Source organism: Nelumbo nucifera, chromosome 3, assembly GCF_055504915.1.
Source record: "Nelumbo nucifera cultivar China Antique chromosome 3, China Antique-T2T, whole genome shotgun sequence".
Lineage (NCBI taxonomy): Eukaryota > Viridiplantae > Streptophyta > Magnoliopsida > Proteales > Nelumbonaceae > Nelumbo > Nelumbo nucifera.
The window spans coordinates 16,948,727-16,965,754 of NC_142651.1; the positions used below are offsets into that span (position 1 = coordinate 16,948,727).

Consider the following 17,028-nt stretch of genomic DNA (forward strand, 5'->3'; position numbering starts at 1 on the left):
ACTGGGGAATTGTGGTTTCCTCCTACCATATAATTTGATACCAGTGACAATGAATTAATTTAAGGAACCTAGTTCCACAATTGTTGGAGTATCATAAGTTGGGCTTTCTTGAATTTTTTGTTCCCCTATATGTATATGATAGGTAGGTCATATGACCTGGATAAGCTTTAAAGTGCATCTCCTTGCGGTGTGATTGATAGAAAATACCATAGTACCTTATTCCTACTAACCAAGTAACTATATGAGATAAAAAGCTACTTCTGAGCCTAAATTTGGTTTGTTTGTGTTGATTCACAACGGTTTTATGATCTCAAGAAGACATAATGGCTGTCTGAAAAGTTGGCAGAAAATGGGGCCCGCCTTTTGATGGGGCACGTTACATTAAGAGGCACAGCAAGAACAAGTGATTAAAAGAAGTACTCTGTTAACATATAAAATACAAAGAAGGAATTGATTTTTAACACTTGATTGATATCAAGGTAATATATTTAAAGTTGTGTTTTCTTGCTTTATCTGGGATTAAGTTAAAATACGCTCTAGTTCATTCATTTATTACGATACTGCGAATAGCATCATGGCTTTACACTTTAGTATATCAAGAAAGTTTTAGTGCTAATTCACTAAATGGAGGTTATAGAATAATTGGATCTCATGGCCAATACTTCCCGAAAAGTATGCTAGTTTATCCTTTTAAAGGAACCTCTGAATTTGCTTTCCCAATATTTAGTTATTCTAGCTGTAAATGGGTTTAACTAGTATACAATCTATTAGATGAGGTAGAGAAATCATTTGCTATACACTAGTGCTTTGTTGTAAAGTTTATTGCTTAGGCAGCGTAGGTGACATCTCAGAATCAGAATCAGAATCTTGTGCCCTAGGCATGCCATGGCTAGGTGTCTATAGACAAACTGTTTTCCTTGGCAATGGTCTTTATGACATTGCTCTATTCATTTTTTAATGATGTAATAAAGGACATGCATATGACAGGTATAGGTAAAAAACTGTAGAAATTTAAGAATGCAAAAGAGGTATTAGATGTTATAAACTAACATTATTTCATTTTATTAGTTATTTATTCTAGTGTGTCATTTGTACTTGTGGATTGCTAATTTTCAAATATTTCGAAAGCCATAAAAATTAAGAAAAAATGTATTTGTTAAAAGAACAGATGAATAAAAATGAAGCCAATAAGCAGTGGTGATCCTTTGATAAATCCATTCATGAACATGGAGTTACTTTTCTGCTTTTCACATGCTTAAAAAATTAAAATGTATGTTTTAAAATCATTTAAATAAAAAGAAAATAAATGAAATGAAGCATAACAACTTATACATCAAGTTGAAAAAAGTAGGATAAAGGCCAACAATGTCTTGGTAAACCCCTACTTGGTAAGTCTAGTTCCACATGTTAAAACAAGGAAATATTGGATGGAATTTTTGTTTATTCTAAAGTTTTTATTCTAAAATCATGATGCATGTCGTATGACTAGGAATAGACATGATTGTCTGAATCATGTTTATACATCGATGCTTCTAACCTTATGGTTCTTAGTTTTCTGTGTGCTTGTTGTTAATATCTTAAACTTGTGCAATTTTTTGTTATCTAGGAGAAGGCTCTTCCAGTGCAACAATGCTCTTGCTTCCCAAAAGAAAATACCAACCTAGCCACATTAAGCGTAAGAAAACCCATGGATTCTTTGCTTGGTAAGTCCATCCCTTATCATCTATGATATCATGGTGCAAACAAATGACAAACTGTTGAACCTTTACTATTTTAATCGATGTTCTTATTGGGTGTAAATAGCAAGGAGACCAAGGGTGGATGGAAAGTGATTGCTCGAAGAATTGTAAAAGGACGAGCAAGAATCACTCCTTTACAGTGGTCATGGTTTTCGTGGAACCAGAGTTTTATCCAACAACCCTACCAAGATTAGATTCATTGCTTGTAAAGGCAATGGTTTTCGTGGAACAGATGTTAGTTTTTCTTCGTTATGGGTCTTGAGTGCGTGCAGACACCAAGATTGGGCACTCAAGGTGAGCGCTCCTGTGAGGATCATGTTTGTTGATGAGGAGGATAGAGGATAAGAGAAGATTAATGGCGTTAATGGGGTTGATGAAGTTTGTTTCTCACAATACATAAACATGTGGATCTAATCAGTGACAAAGCAAAAGAATTGGAGAATAAGCTCTCATTAATCAGTTGTGAAACAAATATGAAACAGTGGTTTTATAAGAATAAACGGATAATGAGAACTTATAGCCGACAATTCGGTGTAGTGCTGGTCGGAATTGCAACTGTGAGTGATGAAGCAAGAAGCGGTGGTTGGAGTTGCAATGGCAAACGGAGAAGCAGTGGTAGCGTCGGTGCTCTGTGACAAGTTGCAACAGTAAAAATAAAGAGGGTTTATTTTAGGGTAAATATGATGTGAAGCATGGGATAACTCTTCATCCCATACAACAACTAGTGTGGTTTAATCCATGAGATAAACCCATGGATGAGAAATTGGCCCATGGCGTGGACCAATCCACGCATAGTCCACACCACGAACCAACTGAACGTCCTAAGCAACTGTTGCATAGACCAAAACGTAATATCTCATGGCAACTCCATGAAAAGGGTGTAAACCAAGCCAATTCACACACAAGTTTTCGGTCACTTCTCTCTACAAACCAATATTATATCTTAGTCCAATTTGCTACTGTCTTATATAAGGTTTCATTAGAAAATCTTCAACTTTGCTGGTTGTAGTTCTCACCAAGGTTTTGTTGTATATTGGGAATGAATTTTCTTGTAACTCAACAACAAATTCAGTGAGACTGAGTGGGGGCAAATAATGTTATAAAGATAGTTTCTTTAGATTTGCCTCATAGCTACTTCTCTAAATTTTCGTGAATAGTAAATACAAGTCATTGAAAAAACCTACAAACTTGCTAGGCATATGATTTAAAGATAAAACTCACAAGCATGGGTTTCTTAAGACATAGTTATGATTTTACAAACTTCTTCAAATATTATCCAAGTTTCGGGCCTATTCGTTTGCTTTGAAGTCTAACATTGAAAGTGCAATAATTACATTAAAAAGTATATTGGTATTGGTGAACTTTTCTTTGCTCTGAACTCTGAATTTAGATAATGTTGTTCTGAACTCTAAATTATGAATTTTGAAAATTATCAAATATGAAATATTCATTTTGACCCCATATATGAGAGCTTTTGTTTGTCTTTTTTGAGGTATAATTGGAAAACAAAATTCGTATGATCGCACTTTAAGAGATAAGGAATAAGAGTAAACGAACAACTGCTTTTCTCTTAAAGTTAAAAGATTCATCTTAAGAGATAAGAGTTAAGAGTAAATCTCTTATAGGCATTCTCTTATGCGCCTCAAAAGAACAAAAAAGGAGGAAGAGGGGGAATATGATGAAGGGATGCAGAAATGGAAGTGCCATTGATTTTGGGGTTTGCTAGAATTAACGTTGTTGATATTAAATTATAGAAGAATTGTCTTTAACTTTTTACGTTTTTTACGTGGTAAGTGGTTGTTTCACAATTTAATATAAAATTAAACGTTTTTGAAAAAAAAAACACAAGGGAGAAATGCCATTAGACTTTGTGACGGGACATTTAGTAGGTGTTTGGCATAGGAGCATTTCACAAGAGTTCCATTTTTATTGATGTATCATGCGCGCCACACCAACAATTAAATGGAATCAATAAAAAACGACATTTGGCAGCCATGTTTATTGAAAAAGATGACAATGATTAGTTTTGGGATCCGTTAAAGGAGGGGCTTATTGAAACGTCAAATTCCGGTTTCTTTAATTGCCTTGGTGATATTGAATCACCTTGGCAACATGGCATTGAAATTTGAAAAAGTTGTATACTTTTTGAGATGCCACATAGTTGTCATTATAAAATATATTATAATATTAAGCCAAATCACTTTAAATGCCCAGTCAATCAGCACAATCACTTATGAATCAGGGCCACTTATGAAACACTTCAGTGCCAAACATCACTTTAAGGTATATAGTTTGAAAGTTTTTTATTGCAGTAATTTTTAATTTTTAATTTTTCATGTGTGATGAAAGAGAGAAAAGGAGACTCCATGTAAGGGATATGGTTGGGGACCCCTTTTTCACATGTACAATGAAGGAGAGAAAAGGGAGACTTTGTTATGTCAAGGGCTTCAACATAGATTGAGTTATTTTGAATAAGCCATCAAACTTAGTTTTATTTGAGAGTGAAATTTTGAGCTCAATGTAAATATCAATGTTTAAAAAAAATGAATTGGAAACGAAACCGTTATGACCACCGGTTTTTGGGTCAATGGTCCAATCGTTAGGCTCGAATGGACAGTCCATTCTGACAAACAAATTAAAAAAATAAAAAGTGGTAAAAAACCGCTGAACTGGTCGATAGTTCGACCGCTTGGGTCAACAAGTTGTTGATTTTTTTGACGGTTTTTGGCCAAAACCAGATTTGGAGTAAAATGGAACTGGTTGCCTGAACGGTTCTCGGGCTGAACGGTTTGTCCATCCAAGTCAATGGCGGTTCGAAAACCTTGGTAAATATATATGGGCTCTTTGGGTTTCTCACCAAACATAGCTTCATGTTTTTTGGAGTGGAGCCCATATTACAAGGCCCAAAATTATTGTTGCATGAAAGCCCTCTCAAATGTGGGCAATGAGAACACCTCCCATGAATGACAAGTTGACAACATACAAACAAACTCAGATATCCTACCCAAACTCCCATGAATGATAAGGGAGATGTTCTCAATGTGTGACTGTAGTGCTTCGTGAATAGGAATGTGGGAAGAATTTGTGGGTATGAATTCTGAATGCCATGGAGATGTTCATAATATGCAACTGCAATACAATGTAATGTGGGTAGGGATGATCATGTATGATCTGGCCCCATAAATTTCTGAGGGTCCGTTTGGTTCGTAGTTATTATCAAAATCAAAATGGGAATGGTCTATTCCCATAGTCTATTTGGTTCATACACGAATGAGAATGAGAATTAAAATCAGCAGGAATGAGATTTTATTCCTAAGGAAAGAACAGGGAATGGCCATTCCAACAGGAATAAGAACGGGATTCCGATTCTGCCCAACCAAACAGTTGGAATTGAAATAGTCTGTTCAATTTCTAATTCCGAACCCTTATTCCTGCAAACCAAATAGACCCTGAGTTTGGACAGCCACATTTTTGTGAAGCCTGTGCTGACCTAGACCCGCATCAAGCCCATACACAATGCGGGCTAGGCTAGGGCCAAGCAAGCTATAGGTCCAATTGGCTTGGGCTGGCCTGGAAATTATTGCATATAATATTATATACTGCTATATCTTATATTATGTATAATATATTACATACATGATATAATATTTTACTAAATATATATCTATATATAAATACAGAATATTATATTATATATTACTATATATTCAATAACTATGAACATAAAAATTAAAATTTAATTCACATGGACCAGTCCCATGTGACCCGATCATGTAACATCAGGCTTGGGTATAGGCTAGGCCAAGACCTGGACAGGCCTTAATACTGTTGATACTCTATAAAAACGTAACCTTGCCCAGGCCGGCCCGACCATATCATCCCTACTCATGGTTTTGGAAATAGGACCAGATAGTTGGACTGGTTGGCCCAAAAACCAGTTAGGCAATCAGTTCTGTTTCATCTAAAACCATTAATGGGAAAAAATCGTTGATGGTCAGTGACCTGTTGACATAAACAACGACAGTTTTATGGCTATTTTTATTATAATTATTTTTTACTTTAAACCAGAATAGGCTATTCATTTGAATTGAACGATTGAACCGTTTAACCCAGGAATCGGTGGCTAAAACGGTTCGTGTCCAATCCGATTTAAAAAAAAATCCCTGTCCCTATACTTATGGGTAGATATGAGTAGCGTTCTTGCATCCGGGGAAGTGGTAAGGGATCCGGTATTCATTAACATACATTAGAGAGGGGAGTTTGGAGTTTTGACTTTTGACTCGTCAATATTCTTTCCGAAATCGACTTTGATGCTCTCAAGACCGACATTGGGATATCTTAATTAAAAAAATATATAAATACGAAGATATTTCCAATGAACGGTTCGAAAGGCTGTGCGAACGGTGTAAGCATGCTCTTGTGAGTACTGAAGCCGTGTCCTGTATGATACCTCTCCGGCATCAAGATAACAAGATTTTCGCTACGATTTATGAATTTATTGTTTTTTTTTTTCGCTACGATTTTTCTTATAAATAAAATAAATAAATAAAATTCGAGGGCTAAAACGCCTTGCATCCGCGGGATCTTTTTATAAACATTTCCAAGTCCTCTCTCCTCCGCCACCGTAAACTGAAACTCGAGAAGCCATAGCCATGGCGATTAGGCAGCTCTTAACTCTAGCTCGTAGATCCCACAAACCCTCATCTTTATCTCCCCGCGCTCTTCTGCAATCCAGTCGATCTGCATCGACTTCTCCCGCCGTCGCAACTGCACCATCTCCTCCAGCTCCTAATGTCATGGTCTACGATCGACTCGCAGAAGCAGTGAAACAGAGGCTCAAGCGACTCGACAATCCCGATCCTCGTTTCCTCCAGCACGCCTCGCCCCATCCAGTCCTTGTTGATCACACGAAGATCCTGGCGGCTCCTGAGACTCGCGTTACAACTCTCCCTAATGGCCTCCGAGTCGCTACCGAGTCGAACCTGGCATGTCGGACTGCAACTGTTGGCGTGTGGATCGATGCCGGGAGTAGGTTCGAAACCGATGAGACGAACGGCACTGCGCATTTCCTTGAGCACATGATATTCAAGGGCACGGAAAAGAGGTCAGTTAGGGTTTTGGAAGAGGAGATTGAGAACATGGGAGGGCATTTGAATGCGTATACCTCCAGGGAGCAGACGACGTATTACGCTAAGGTAATGGACAAGGATGTTCCCAAGGCACTCGATATCCTTGCTGATATATTGCAAAATTCTAGCTTTAGCGAGGACCGGATCAATCGTGAGCGGGATGTTATTTTGCGTGAGATGGAAGAGGTATAGACATTATGTCTTTGTTGTTGCTTTCTTTCTCTTTCTCTCTCTCTCTCCTCCTGGTTTCGCCTGATATATTGCACGGTATTTGGATTAATTCTCGTGATCTTGTGCTGAGATTTGTCACTGGGACTTGCATGGGTTAGTGAATTGCTCTTATTGTTTTATTCCGGAGGGATTTCTTATGCTTGATAGCATAAACGCAAAAGGTCATTCAAGGAACTGCGAAAGTGGTCCGCACAGCTCAGAGGCTTCAGGAGAGGAGAACAAATAGCGGATTGGGACAGCAGGATAATATTTGAAGGCATATGCATTAACAGTGGATGCCACTTTACAGTGGAATGACAAAGAATTATTCTTTAACGAAATCCGTAAATACTAGGTGCAGGGGTTGGACGATGTTGATGACAGTGTATCCCGAGTATGATTCCCGCCCACACCCAAACCACCTCTGCTTCAGGAAAAAAAAAGAAGTGGTTGCTTCTATATGCTGAATTTTCTGTTTCCCGTCTATTGTGCACGTAGTTTGTCACCGTTGTCCTTGTTCTTGGGGGTAATTGATCTTCTATTTTTTTCACGTGAAACAATTGCTTATACTATTTTGGTGAGCAGGCTAATTTCCGGCAAAATGACCCTAACAGATAAGTGCATTATAATACTCATAAAGATTCTCAACAGTAATGTATTTCATTTGTTTTTCCTAAAATTAAGCCTATAGCCATTTTTAGATGTTCATCCAGAAATGCTAATGCCTTTAGCCCTGATTGCCCTCCTTGTTCTTAGTGTTTTATTTGTGTTGCTATTCGGGAAACTTTAATGGTTGGCTGATCGACTGTATTAGATAAATAAACTAATACCAGATATAGAAAAGGGATGCAGCAATGGAGGAAGAATTAGCACTACAACAGAGACATGTCAAAACAGAACCAGCTGAAGGGATGCAAATTTCTATCTCAGTGATACTTTATTCCTGAATTTGTTTAAGAAAAGTATTTGCTCTTGAAAAAGCTTACATAGAACCCCTTTATAAAATGGAAGGGTGACACAAGAATAGAGAGGAAAAATCACACTGAACATATGCCATTAAATACTTATAGTTACACATGTGAGCTATGATACACATGAACATGGTTGTATCTAGTGCAGCTTGTACAAGTGGACTTAAATGGCCTCAAGTTGGGCTAACTAACTCTAAGACCCTTGGCATATATATTCATATAAGGGCTTCTTTCCAAAGTGAAAAACAATAGCCTAATGCAAAACTACATTATTAGCAAGAATTTTCTTTTATTTTTTGGTAATTGTATCTGACAAAAGAGAGGCTATGCTTAGATGACCCTTATTGTCATCATCTGTGATACCCTTTGCTCTTAATTTTCGTGGGGAAGGCCATTCAGAGAGCTAAACTGTTTATAATTGCATATTAGATATTTGGATGCTCCAATATACATGGAAACATGGATTTACTTTTATTAAAATAATTAATAGTTCTTGTCTTCTTTTAGTATTTCTCTTAGTCACAATTGAGATCTGTGATGGTCAAAATTATAATATTTTACATTTTTCTGTCTTATAGGTGGAAGGGCAGGCTGAGGAAGTTATTTTTGATCATTTGCATGCAACTGCCTTCCAGTACACTCCATTGGGTAGGACTATCTTGGGACCTGCCCAGAATATTAAGACAATCACCAAAGCTCATCTACAGAATTACATCTCAACACATTACACAGCTCCTAGAATGGTACTTATCTTGAGCCAGGGAGGCATTTCTTTCATTTTTTCTAATTAAATGAAAGTGGATCAGTTGGTTAAAGTGATTTTTTTTTCCTTACTAATAGCTTCATGAGTCAGAATTTTGGGGTTCAACTGCATGGCTAATTTTTTCCTGGACATTTATTTCAGGTAATTTCTGCTGCTGGAGCTGTTAAACATGAGGATATTGTTGAGAAAGTAAAGACACTCTTCACAAAGCTCTCAACTGACCCTACTACTGCTTCTCAGTTGGTTGCAAAAGAACCATCAGCCTTTACAGGCTCTGAGGTATGGATGTTATGTTTGTTGGGTGATGTGTTTCTATTCGTCTGTGAGATATATTTCTTCTGCCAATAAATTTTAAATTTCCACCATTGCTTCATAACAACCAGATTCGGATAATTGATGATGATGTTCCTCTTGCACAATTTGCTGTGGCGTTCAGTGGAGCTTCTTGGACAGATCCAGATTCAATTGCTTTGATGGTCATGCAGTCCATGCTGGGTTCATGGAATAAGAATGTGGGAGGAGGAAAGCACATGGGGTGAGTGTTCAGTTATATCATTTTGCCAGTTCATGTTTGCAATTGGGGCTTTTTTGCTTGGTCATTGATCTCAATAATTTATAAACAGATCAGAGCTTGCACAGAGGGTTGCCATTAATGAAATAGCTGAGAGCATGATGGCTTTCAACACTAACTACAAGGACACAGGCCTGTTTGGTGTTTATGCTATTGCCAAGGTGAGGCGCCCCAGGTCGTTTTCAATTTCTTTTCCTACTTATGTTAGATCATGATTGTTATTCTGTAGATTGTAGCCATGTGAACTGCATTTGGTTTTGTTTGTTCTTTTCTTTTTCTTCTTTTGATAAGCATTAGATTCTCGGTTTTCATGATACACATTCGGCCTTCTAAATAGTTTGGAGGGCCAACTTTATTCTGTAATAACCTTTTGATATGTTGAAACTTTCTTCAAATTGTGTTACATTCTCAACATTGGCATTGCCATGTTTGTATACTCTTCATATTTGAGTTAAAATATCTTGCCTGTTTAGTATTGGAGGGGCATCCTTCATTTAACATAACAGAGTTGGAATTTATGTGGGCCAATATGTTCTGGGGAGTTAGGTACTTTTGATGAGATTGATTCATAGTTAAAAGAAATACGCCTTATTTTCATGTAGTTACCTAAGTGGAAGCAAATGGTTGAAGGAAAACAGGTAAAACAAACTTGAAGGCTGTCGTTGGATCAGGATGGGAGAGAAGAAAGATTGGATGGAAAGAAGTTTTGAAGAGTTGGAAATAAAAGAGGCAGTCTTTAGCATGGATGGAGACAAGGCACCAGGCCTTGACGGTTTCCCTTTATTCTTTTTCCAAAAATGCTGGGATATTGTCAAAGAAGGTTCCTTTCATTCTTTAGAGATTTCCACTCCTCAGCTATAGTAAACAAAGGCCTAAATTCAACCTTTCTGTGCTTATTCTCAAAGAAAGGGGGAGTTTTGGAAGTGAAGGACTTTAGGCCGATAAGCCTAGTCGGATGTGTGTATAAAATCTTGGCCAAAGTTCTAGCAAGAAGACTGAAAGAAGTGCTGCAAGACTTGATCTCTCCGAATTAGTTTACCTTTGTGAAAGGAAGACAAATTGTGGACAGTATCTTAATTGCAAATGAGTGTGTAGAAGACAGAAATGCCAGCGGACTGCCAGGGGTTCTAGTCAAGTTAGACCTTGAAAAGGCTTATGATAAAGTTAATTGGGAATGTATCTTGGACTGCTTGAGTCTGAGAGGCTTCGGTAGGAGATGGATCAGTTGGATCAAAGGCTGTATTGGTTCATCCTGGTTCTCAGTGCTTCTAAACGGAGAATCCAAGGGCTACTTTAAGGCAAGTCGAGGACTTAGACAAGGTTGCCCTCTCTCTCCTCTCCTCTTTACTTTAGCGATGGATATCTTCAACTTGCTATTGGACAAAGCCAAGGTTCTGGGCTTGATCAAGGGTTTTGAAGTGGGAAGAGATCAGGTCCAGGTTTCTCTCTTACAATTTGCTGACAACATCATCCTATTCTTGGATGCATCATTGGAAAATATCTTGAATGTGAAGAGGGTCATCGAAGCTTTTGAATTAGTTACCAGGTTGAGGGTTAATTTCAGCAAATCCAACATTATTCCTATTAACTTAGTCGAAGAAAGTCTCATAGAGAATATCAAAGAGATTCTGAATTGTAAAGTGGAAAGCCTTCCCATTACCTACCTTGGAATGCCCCTGGGAGGTAACCCAAGATCTCTAAACTTCTGGGACCCAGTGGTGGAGAAATTTGAAAGGAAATTAGCCTCTTGGAAAAAAGGTTACCTATCAAAAGGGGGCAGACTGATTCTCCTAAAGGCCTCTCTAGCAAACTTACCAACTTGCTACTTTTCAGTCTTCAAAATTCCTCCAAAAGTGTGAGACTTTACTTAGAGAAAATCCAAAGAAATTTCCTTTGGGATGGAGGAGGGGAGAATAGAAATCACTTGGTAAGTTGGGACCAAGTGTGTAAGCTGAAGGAGGAGGGAGGATTGGGAGTTGGGCATTTAAAAGAGAAGAATATCTCTCTCTTGAGCAAATGACTATGGAGATTCCCCACTGAATCCGATACTCTTTGGGCAGCTGTATCTCTAGCAAGTATGGAACAAATGCAAATGGGTGGGATAGTAATCTTCAGTTGAACCTGGCAAAGAACTCAACGCCTTGGAAAGATATAGTTTCCTCTCACTCATCCTTCATTCCTTTCATTAGACTCAAAGTGGGAAACGGAAATAAAATAAAATTCTGGAAAGATCTCTGGTGGGGGGATTCCACCATAGCTGAATCCTTCCCTAGAATCTTTAATCTCTCCTCAATTCAAGACTCAACTGTCTCCTCTTGCATTCCAGCCTTACCTGCTGACACCAATTTGACTCTAAACCTGAGAAGACCTTTGAAGGAAATTGAGATCTTAGACCTTTTAAACCTCTTCCTTACCCTAAAAGAAGTCTATCTCTCCCCTCATCCCTCCGATACCCGAATCTGGACCTTAAACCCAAATGGTGTGTTCTCTTCCAAATCTTTGTTTAAGGCTATTCTTGCAGGTGACCAGACTTCCTCTTTCCCTTTTAAGAGGATATGGAGCAGCCATATTCCTCTAAGGATCTGTTTTTTTGTTTGGGAAGTGTGTCTACAGAGAATAAACACTTGTGATCTTCTCCAGAAGAAAAGCCAGGGAAGGTGTTATATCTCTCCTCATGTATGTGTGCTTTGCCTAAGAGAAGGGGAATCAGCAGATCATCTACTCATTCATTTTGTAGCTTTTCTCAAAAGATATGGTGGCATTTCTTAAACCTGTTAGGCTATAGTTGGGTCTCTCCCAAACACATTCAGGAGTTTCTCAACCAGTGGTATGGGTCAGGTTTGAGCAGAAGAGATTAAGTGTATTGGCAAACCATGGTTCATGCAGTCTTGTGGGGAATTTGGGAGGAAAGAAACAGGCGTATTTTTGAAAACTGATCTAGATCTCTAGAGGACCTAATCGTAGATATCTTCTTCTGTTGTAACTCATGGGCTGTTAACAGTGAGATGTTTCAAGACCTATCCCTTAATGATCTTAACAGAAATATCCAATCGATCCTACTTCTCCCAAGTCACCCTCAACCAACCAAAAGTCTTCAGCTTCCTCAAATTGAAGCAGGGATGATTCCAAATTTTGATGGGAGTGCTGCAGGCAATCCGGGAAAAGCTGGGATAGGTGGAATTTTGAGGGATGAACAGGGACTGATTTGTTAGGTGTTTAGTGGTCCATTAGGTATTACAGACTCGACAAAGGCTGAAGTGGTGGCAGCCCTCACTGGTATCAGAATCATAAAAAACCTAGGCATTCAGAAATTATCCATAGTAGGAGATTCAGCCAATACCATCAAATGGTTGAACGAGAAGGAGGGGGGCCCATGAAGGTTGAGTCATTACCTGTCAGAGGCAAGAGACACCCTGGAAAATTTGAATGTTATTCTGAAGTGGATCCTGAGGGAGATGAACCATATTGCTGATGGATTAGCTAAATTGGGAGCGAACCTAGAAAATTTATATAGCAACAAGCTTCCCCTCTTGTAATTTTGTATTTCTGTTGTTTTCTCTTTTAGTACACCTACTCATGTACTTATTATCTCTATCAATGAAATCTGGTTAGCTTTTTCTCAAAAAAATGGAATGTTTTTTTTTTAATCTTTTGTGATTGTTGACAAGTTTTTGGATTCTACTCTTTTGTTCCAACTTCCAACTGTGTAGTGGGGTGGAATTTGGGAACTAGTTAGTATGATATTTTGAAGATGTAGTCTTGGGCAGGGAGGCTACACATTTGAATTGTCCTGATTTTGAGCTAGGGTCCCCCATTTTTCTGTTACTCTATCTCAACTATGTATTCATTTTCTGGACATAAATATACCATCAGACATAGTTCAATTGCATTCTGATTTTACTATTTGTGTTTCTATACTCCACTTACCCTTTCATATTTTAATTTTGTGTTCAGCCTGATTGTTTGGATGATCTAGCCTATGCAATTATGTATGAGATAAGCAAGCTGTCTTACCGAGTCTCAGAAGCTGATGTTACTCGTGCTCGAAATCAGGTAATTATTTTTACTCATTTATTGTTGTCTGTTTGATAGGCCTTTGTTGCTTGTTGTTGTTTATTTCATAGGCCTTCTACTTTCTTTCAAATGGATTAACTGAGTAATTGATTTTGTGCATATTTTCTAATGCAAGAAGTGCTTGTGATATATCGGTTTGCATTAAAGCAGCTGGTAGTTGAAATATGATACATCTCATCCTTGAATATACCATATTCATTTGCTGCTTCACGATTTGCTCATCTTATTGAAGCTGATTAGTTAAGTTGGAATCATAAATAACGTGAACATTCTTGCATCTTCTTAGTCTCTGGGTTTACAGTGCTTATGATATGAGATGTGGCATTATTGATGATTCCAACTTATTACTTCTGTAACAAGATTAGAGTGGGTTTACAGCAATTAAGAAGAGATCAGATCAGACCTTTTTCTGTAGTGTAGTCTCCCTGTCATTTTAGTGTAATGTAGCCACTGACATGTTTGCTGTTTTGCAGTTGAAATCTTCTTTGCTCCTTCACATTGATGGAACCAGTCCAGTTGCTGAAGATATTGGACGTCAGGTAGGATCCTTATTTGAAAACTTGTTTGAAATAATATGGATTAAGAGTTAAGACAATCATGGCATATAGAAAATTTGGAGCCCAATAATTCTTTATGGGCCATTTTGCTCATTACGTGTTTCCTATGATGAAAAATTCCTGATAAGCCACCTTTTGTATGGGATTTGGTTTTGGTAGTCACAGTAGCTAAATTGCAGCACAATTTAGGTTATTCTAAGTTTCTACCCCTCTGGTAAACAACCATTTTCATGGACAATTTTGAGGAAACTATTTGCCTGGTATCAGGTCAACTGGTAGCCTATTCAATGCTTGTACTTTCCATGCATATATTTGCTTGAAACAGTGTGTTCTGGTTTGAAAGATGTGGCCCGGATAGCCACAGCAGGATGGCTGCATATTCATATTTATAATGTGCTTTGTTAGCCCTCCCCAAACCCTATAACCTTGCAAACCCTGCACTAGCTGGTAAAATGGTTTTTGATGCAGATTCAATCCAAATCCATGTAAGAATTAATATTACAGTTGCTACTTGCTTTCATGTAGATATATGTAAATATATGCTTTTATAATTTGTTATGTGCGTGCTTGCAGCTACTTACATATGGGAGAAGAATCCCATTTGCTGAACTGTTTGCAAGGATTGATGCAGTGGATTCAAGCACCGTAAAACGTGTTGCAAACCGGTTTATATTTGACAAAGTAAGGACTAAGGACTACGTTTTAGAATGATTAAAATTTTTGTGCCAACTATGTCTTCATTCAGTGAACCCTCTATTGCCATGCCTCCTTATCTCCACTTGGGTGTTTGCAGGATGTTGCGATCGCAGCAATGGGTCCGATCCAAGGTCTACCTGACTACAACTGGTTCAGGCGCAGGACCTATTGGAACCGTTACTAGGTTATTCTTTTTTTTTTTCTTGCGTCATTATTTATCTTCCATTTTCAAGATGTCTCATAAAACCAGGCTCCCATCGCTTTATACATATACACTCCCTTGGCCTTCGGTGGCTGGTATTTTGGGATCTTGTTTTTTGTAACATCCCCCCATTTTGGTGAAAGGAATAATTGTTAAAAATGTTTCAATAACGTAACTGTGCTTTGTTAGGCACTGTAACTCTCTTTATCTACCTTGCTTATGCCTCTAATTTGTGCTGTTTTGATCAATAATTGAACTTTGGATTGGAATGTTAAGTATTAAGGGAGAGGCGTGACACTGTCACGGGGCTAATCGACGGGGTCCCGTGCGGCGCTCGATTGGGGTTGAGATAGCTTACAAATGCAAGCAATAACACACAAAAGGAAACAAAAGTGCATACAAATTAGACAAAAGGTAACTTGTATTGCATTAATCAGTGGTAAGTACAAGCACACAGTACAGTGTTGAGGGGATCTCGTGCTTAACCTTTACACGCTTGTGAGCTCACTCGATTACCTACCTCCTCTCAAAGAGTACGTTAAGCTTTTGGGAGAGTGATAAAATGATACATCAAAATATTGTACATGCATATTACTATTTACATAATTGCCATTGGCATACCCCCCTTACAAAAAGAGTACAAGGACCCAACCCAAACACTTAAATGGCGTGTTGATGGCGCTAATGGTGGCTGAACCGTCACAATCTCCCCCACTCAATTCAATCTTTGTCCTCAAAATTTCTTCCTCAGGTACTCGTCCAGTTTCATTGCGAATGGAAGGTCTTCTACAAGTTTCTAGGTGTTTTCTTCTACAGGTCCCTTCCACTTCATCAGGTACTCCCATTCTGATGTTTGGGAGGATTGGGACAACCTATGGTTGAGGATGGAGTCGAGGGATCGGTTCTTGGGTGGTTGGTAGGAAGGGTGTGGGCGTTGACTTTGGTTTCGGGAGGTATCTTGGTTGTCGGCATGGTAGGGTTTAAGTTGGTTTACATGAAAGACAGGGTGTACTTTTAGCCATGGAGGTAGTTTGAGTCTGTAGGCTGAAGCTCCTACTTTGGCTAGGATTTCACAGGGTTCATCGTATTTTCTCACAAGCCCGGGGTGTACTCTTTGAAATTACCTAAGGCAATGGGTATGGAGTTTTACTAAGGCTAGGTCACCTACTTGGAAGTTCTCGGGTCGTCTACCCAAATCGGCCCATTTCCTCATTCTTTTGGAGGCTTTCTCTAGGGAGGCTCAAGTGATGTCAAGGCATCTTTTCCATTACCTGGTGAAAGTGAAGGCTCGAGGGCTTCTTCTTTGATGGTTGTTGACGATGCTGTGCGGACATCTTGGTAGTTGGCCGGTGATGACTTCAAAAGGACTTTGATTGGTGGAAGAGTTCTTCTGTGTGTTGACGGAGAACTGTGCAATGTCCAACAATCGAATCCAATTCTTCTGTGTAGCTGATACAAAATGGCGGAGGTACTCTTCAAGGAGGGAGTTCATTCTCTCTGTCTGCCCATCTGACTCTGGATGGCTGTTGCTGGAGAAGTTCAAGTTCGAGCCAAGAAGCTTGAATAGCTCTGTCCAGAAAACACTAATGAATCGGGGATCCCGATCACTAACAATGTTCTGTGGGACTCCCCAATATTTCACCACGTGCTTGAAGAAAATGTATGTCGTGTCTTCAGCTGAAAGGTGCTTTGGTGCTGAGGTGAAAGTGGCATATTTGGAAAATCTATCAACAACAATGATGGATGCATAGTCTCCCATTTTAGGAAGACCGCTGATGAAGTCCATGGAAACACTCTCCCAAGGTTGTGAGGGAGTTGGAAGTAGTTGTAGGAGTCCAAGAGGCTTGGCACGCTTGGGCTTGTCTTGCTGGCAAATCAAGCATGTCCTTGTGTATTCTCGAACATCTTGGTCCATATGAAGCCAATAATAGGCATGTTGTAGAAGTGCCAATGTACGCTGCCACACAGGGTGTTCTGCCCATAAGCTGTCATGACATTCACGTAGGAGAGTCTTCCTCAAGTCTTCAACTCTCGGTACAAATATCTGCCTTCCCTTTGTCAAAAGAAGGCATTCTTCAACCCAAAACCGCCTAGTCTTCCCTTCACGAGCCGCTGT

The 17,028-nt window shown here is 38.8% G+C and overlaps 1 protein-coding gene across 1 annotated transcript; it reads left to right on the forward strand.

Moving 5' to 3' along the window:
• The first annotated feature begins 6,305 nt into the window (after positions 1 to 6,305).
• LOC104598824 (putative mitochondrial-processing peptidase subunit beta, mitochondrial) lies at positions 6,306 to 15,141 on the forward strand. The gene is made up of 9 exons (XM_010261062.2): positions 6,306 to 7,054; positions 8,628 to 8,792; positions 8,954 to 9,091; positions 9,196 to 9,347; positions 9,436 to 9,544; positions 13,338 to 13,436; positions 13,931 to 13,996; positions 14,588 to 14,695; positions 14,808 to 15,141. The coding sequence occupies exons 1-9, from the start codon at positions 6,392 to 6,394 to the stop codon at positions 14,892 to 14,894; spliced, it is 1,587 nt and encodes a 528-aa protein (XP_010259364.1). The 5' UTR covers positions 6,306 to 6,391; the 3' UTR covers positions 14,895 to 15,141.
• Positions 15,142 to 17,028: the final 1,887 nt, after the last annotated feature.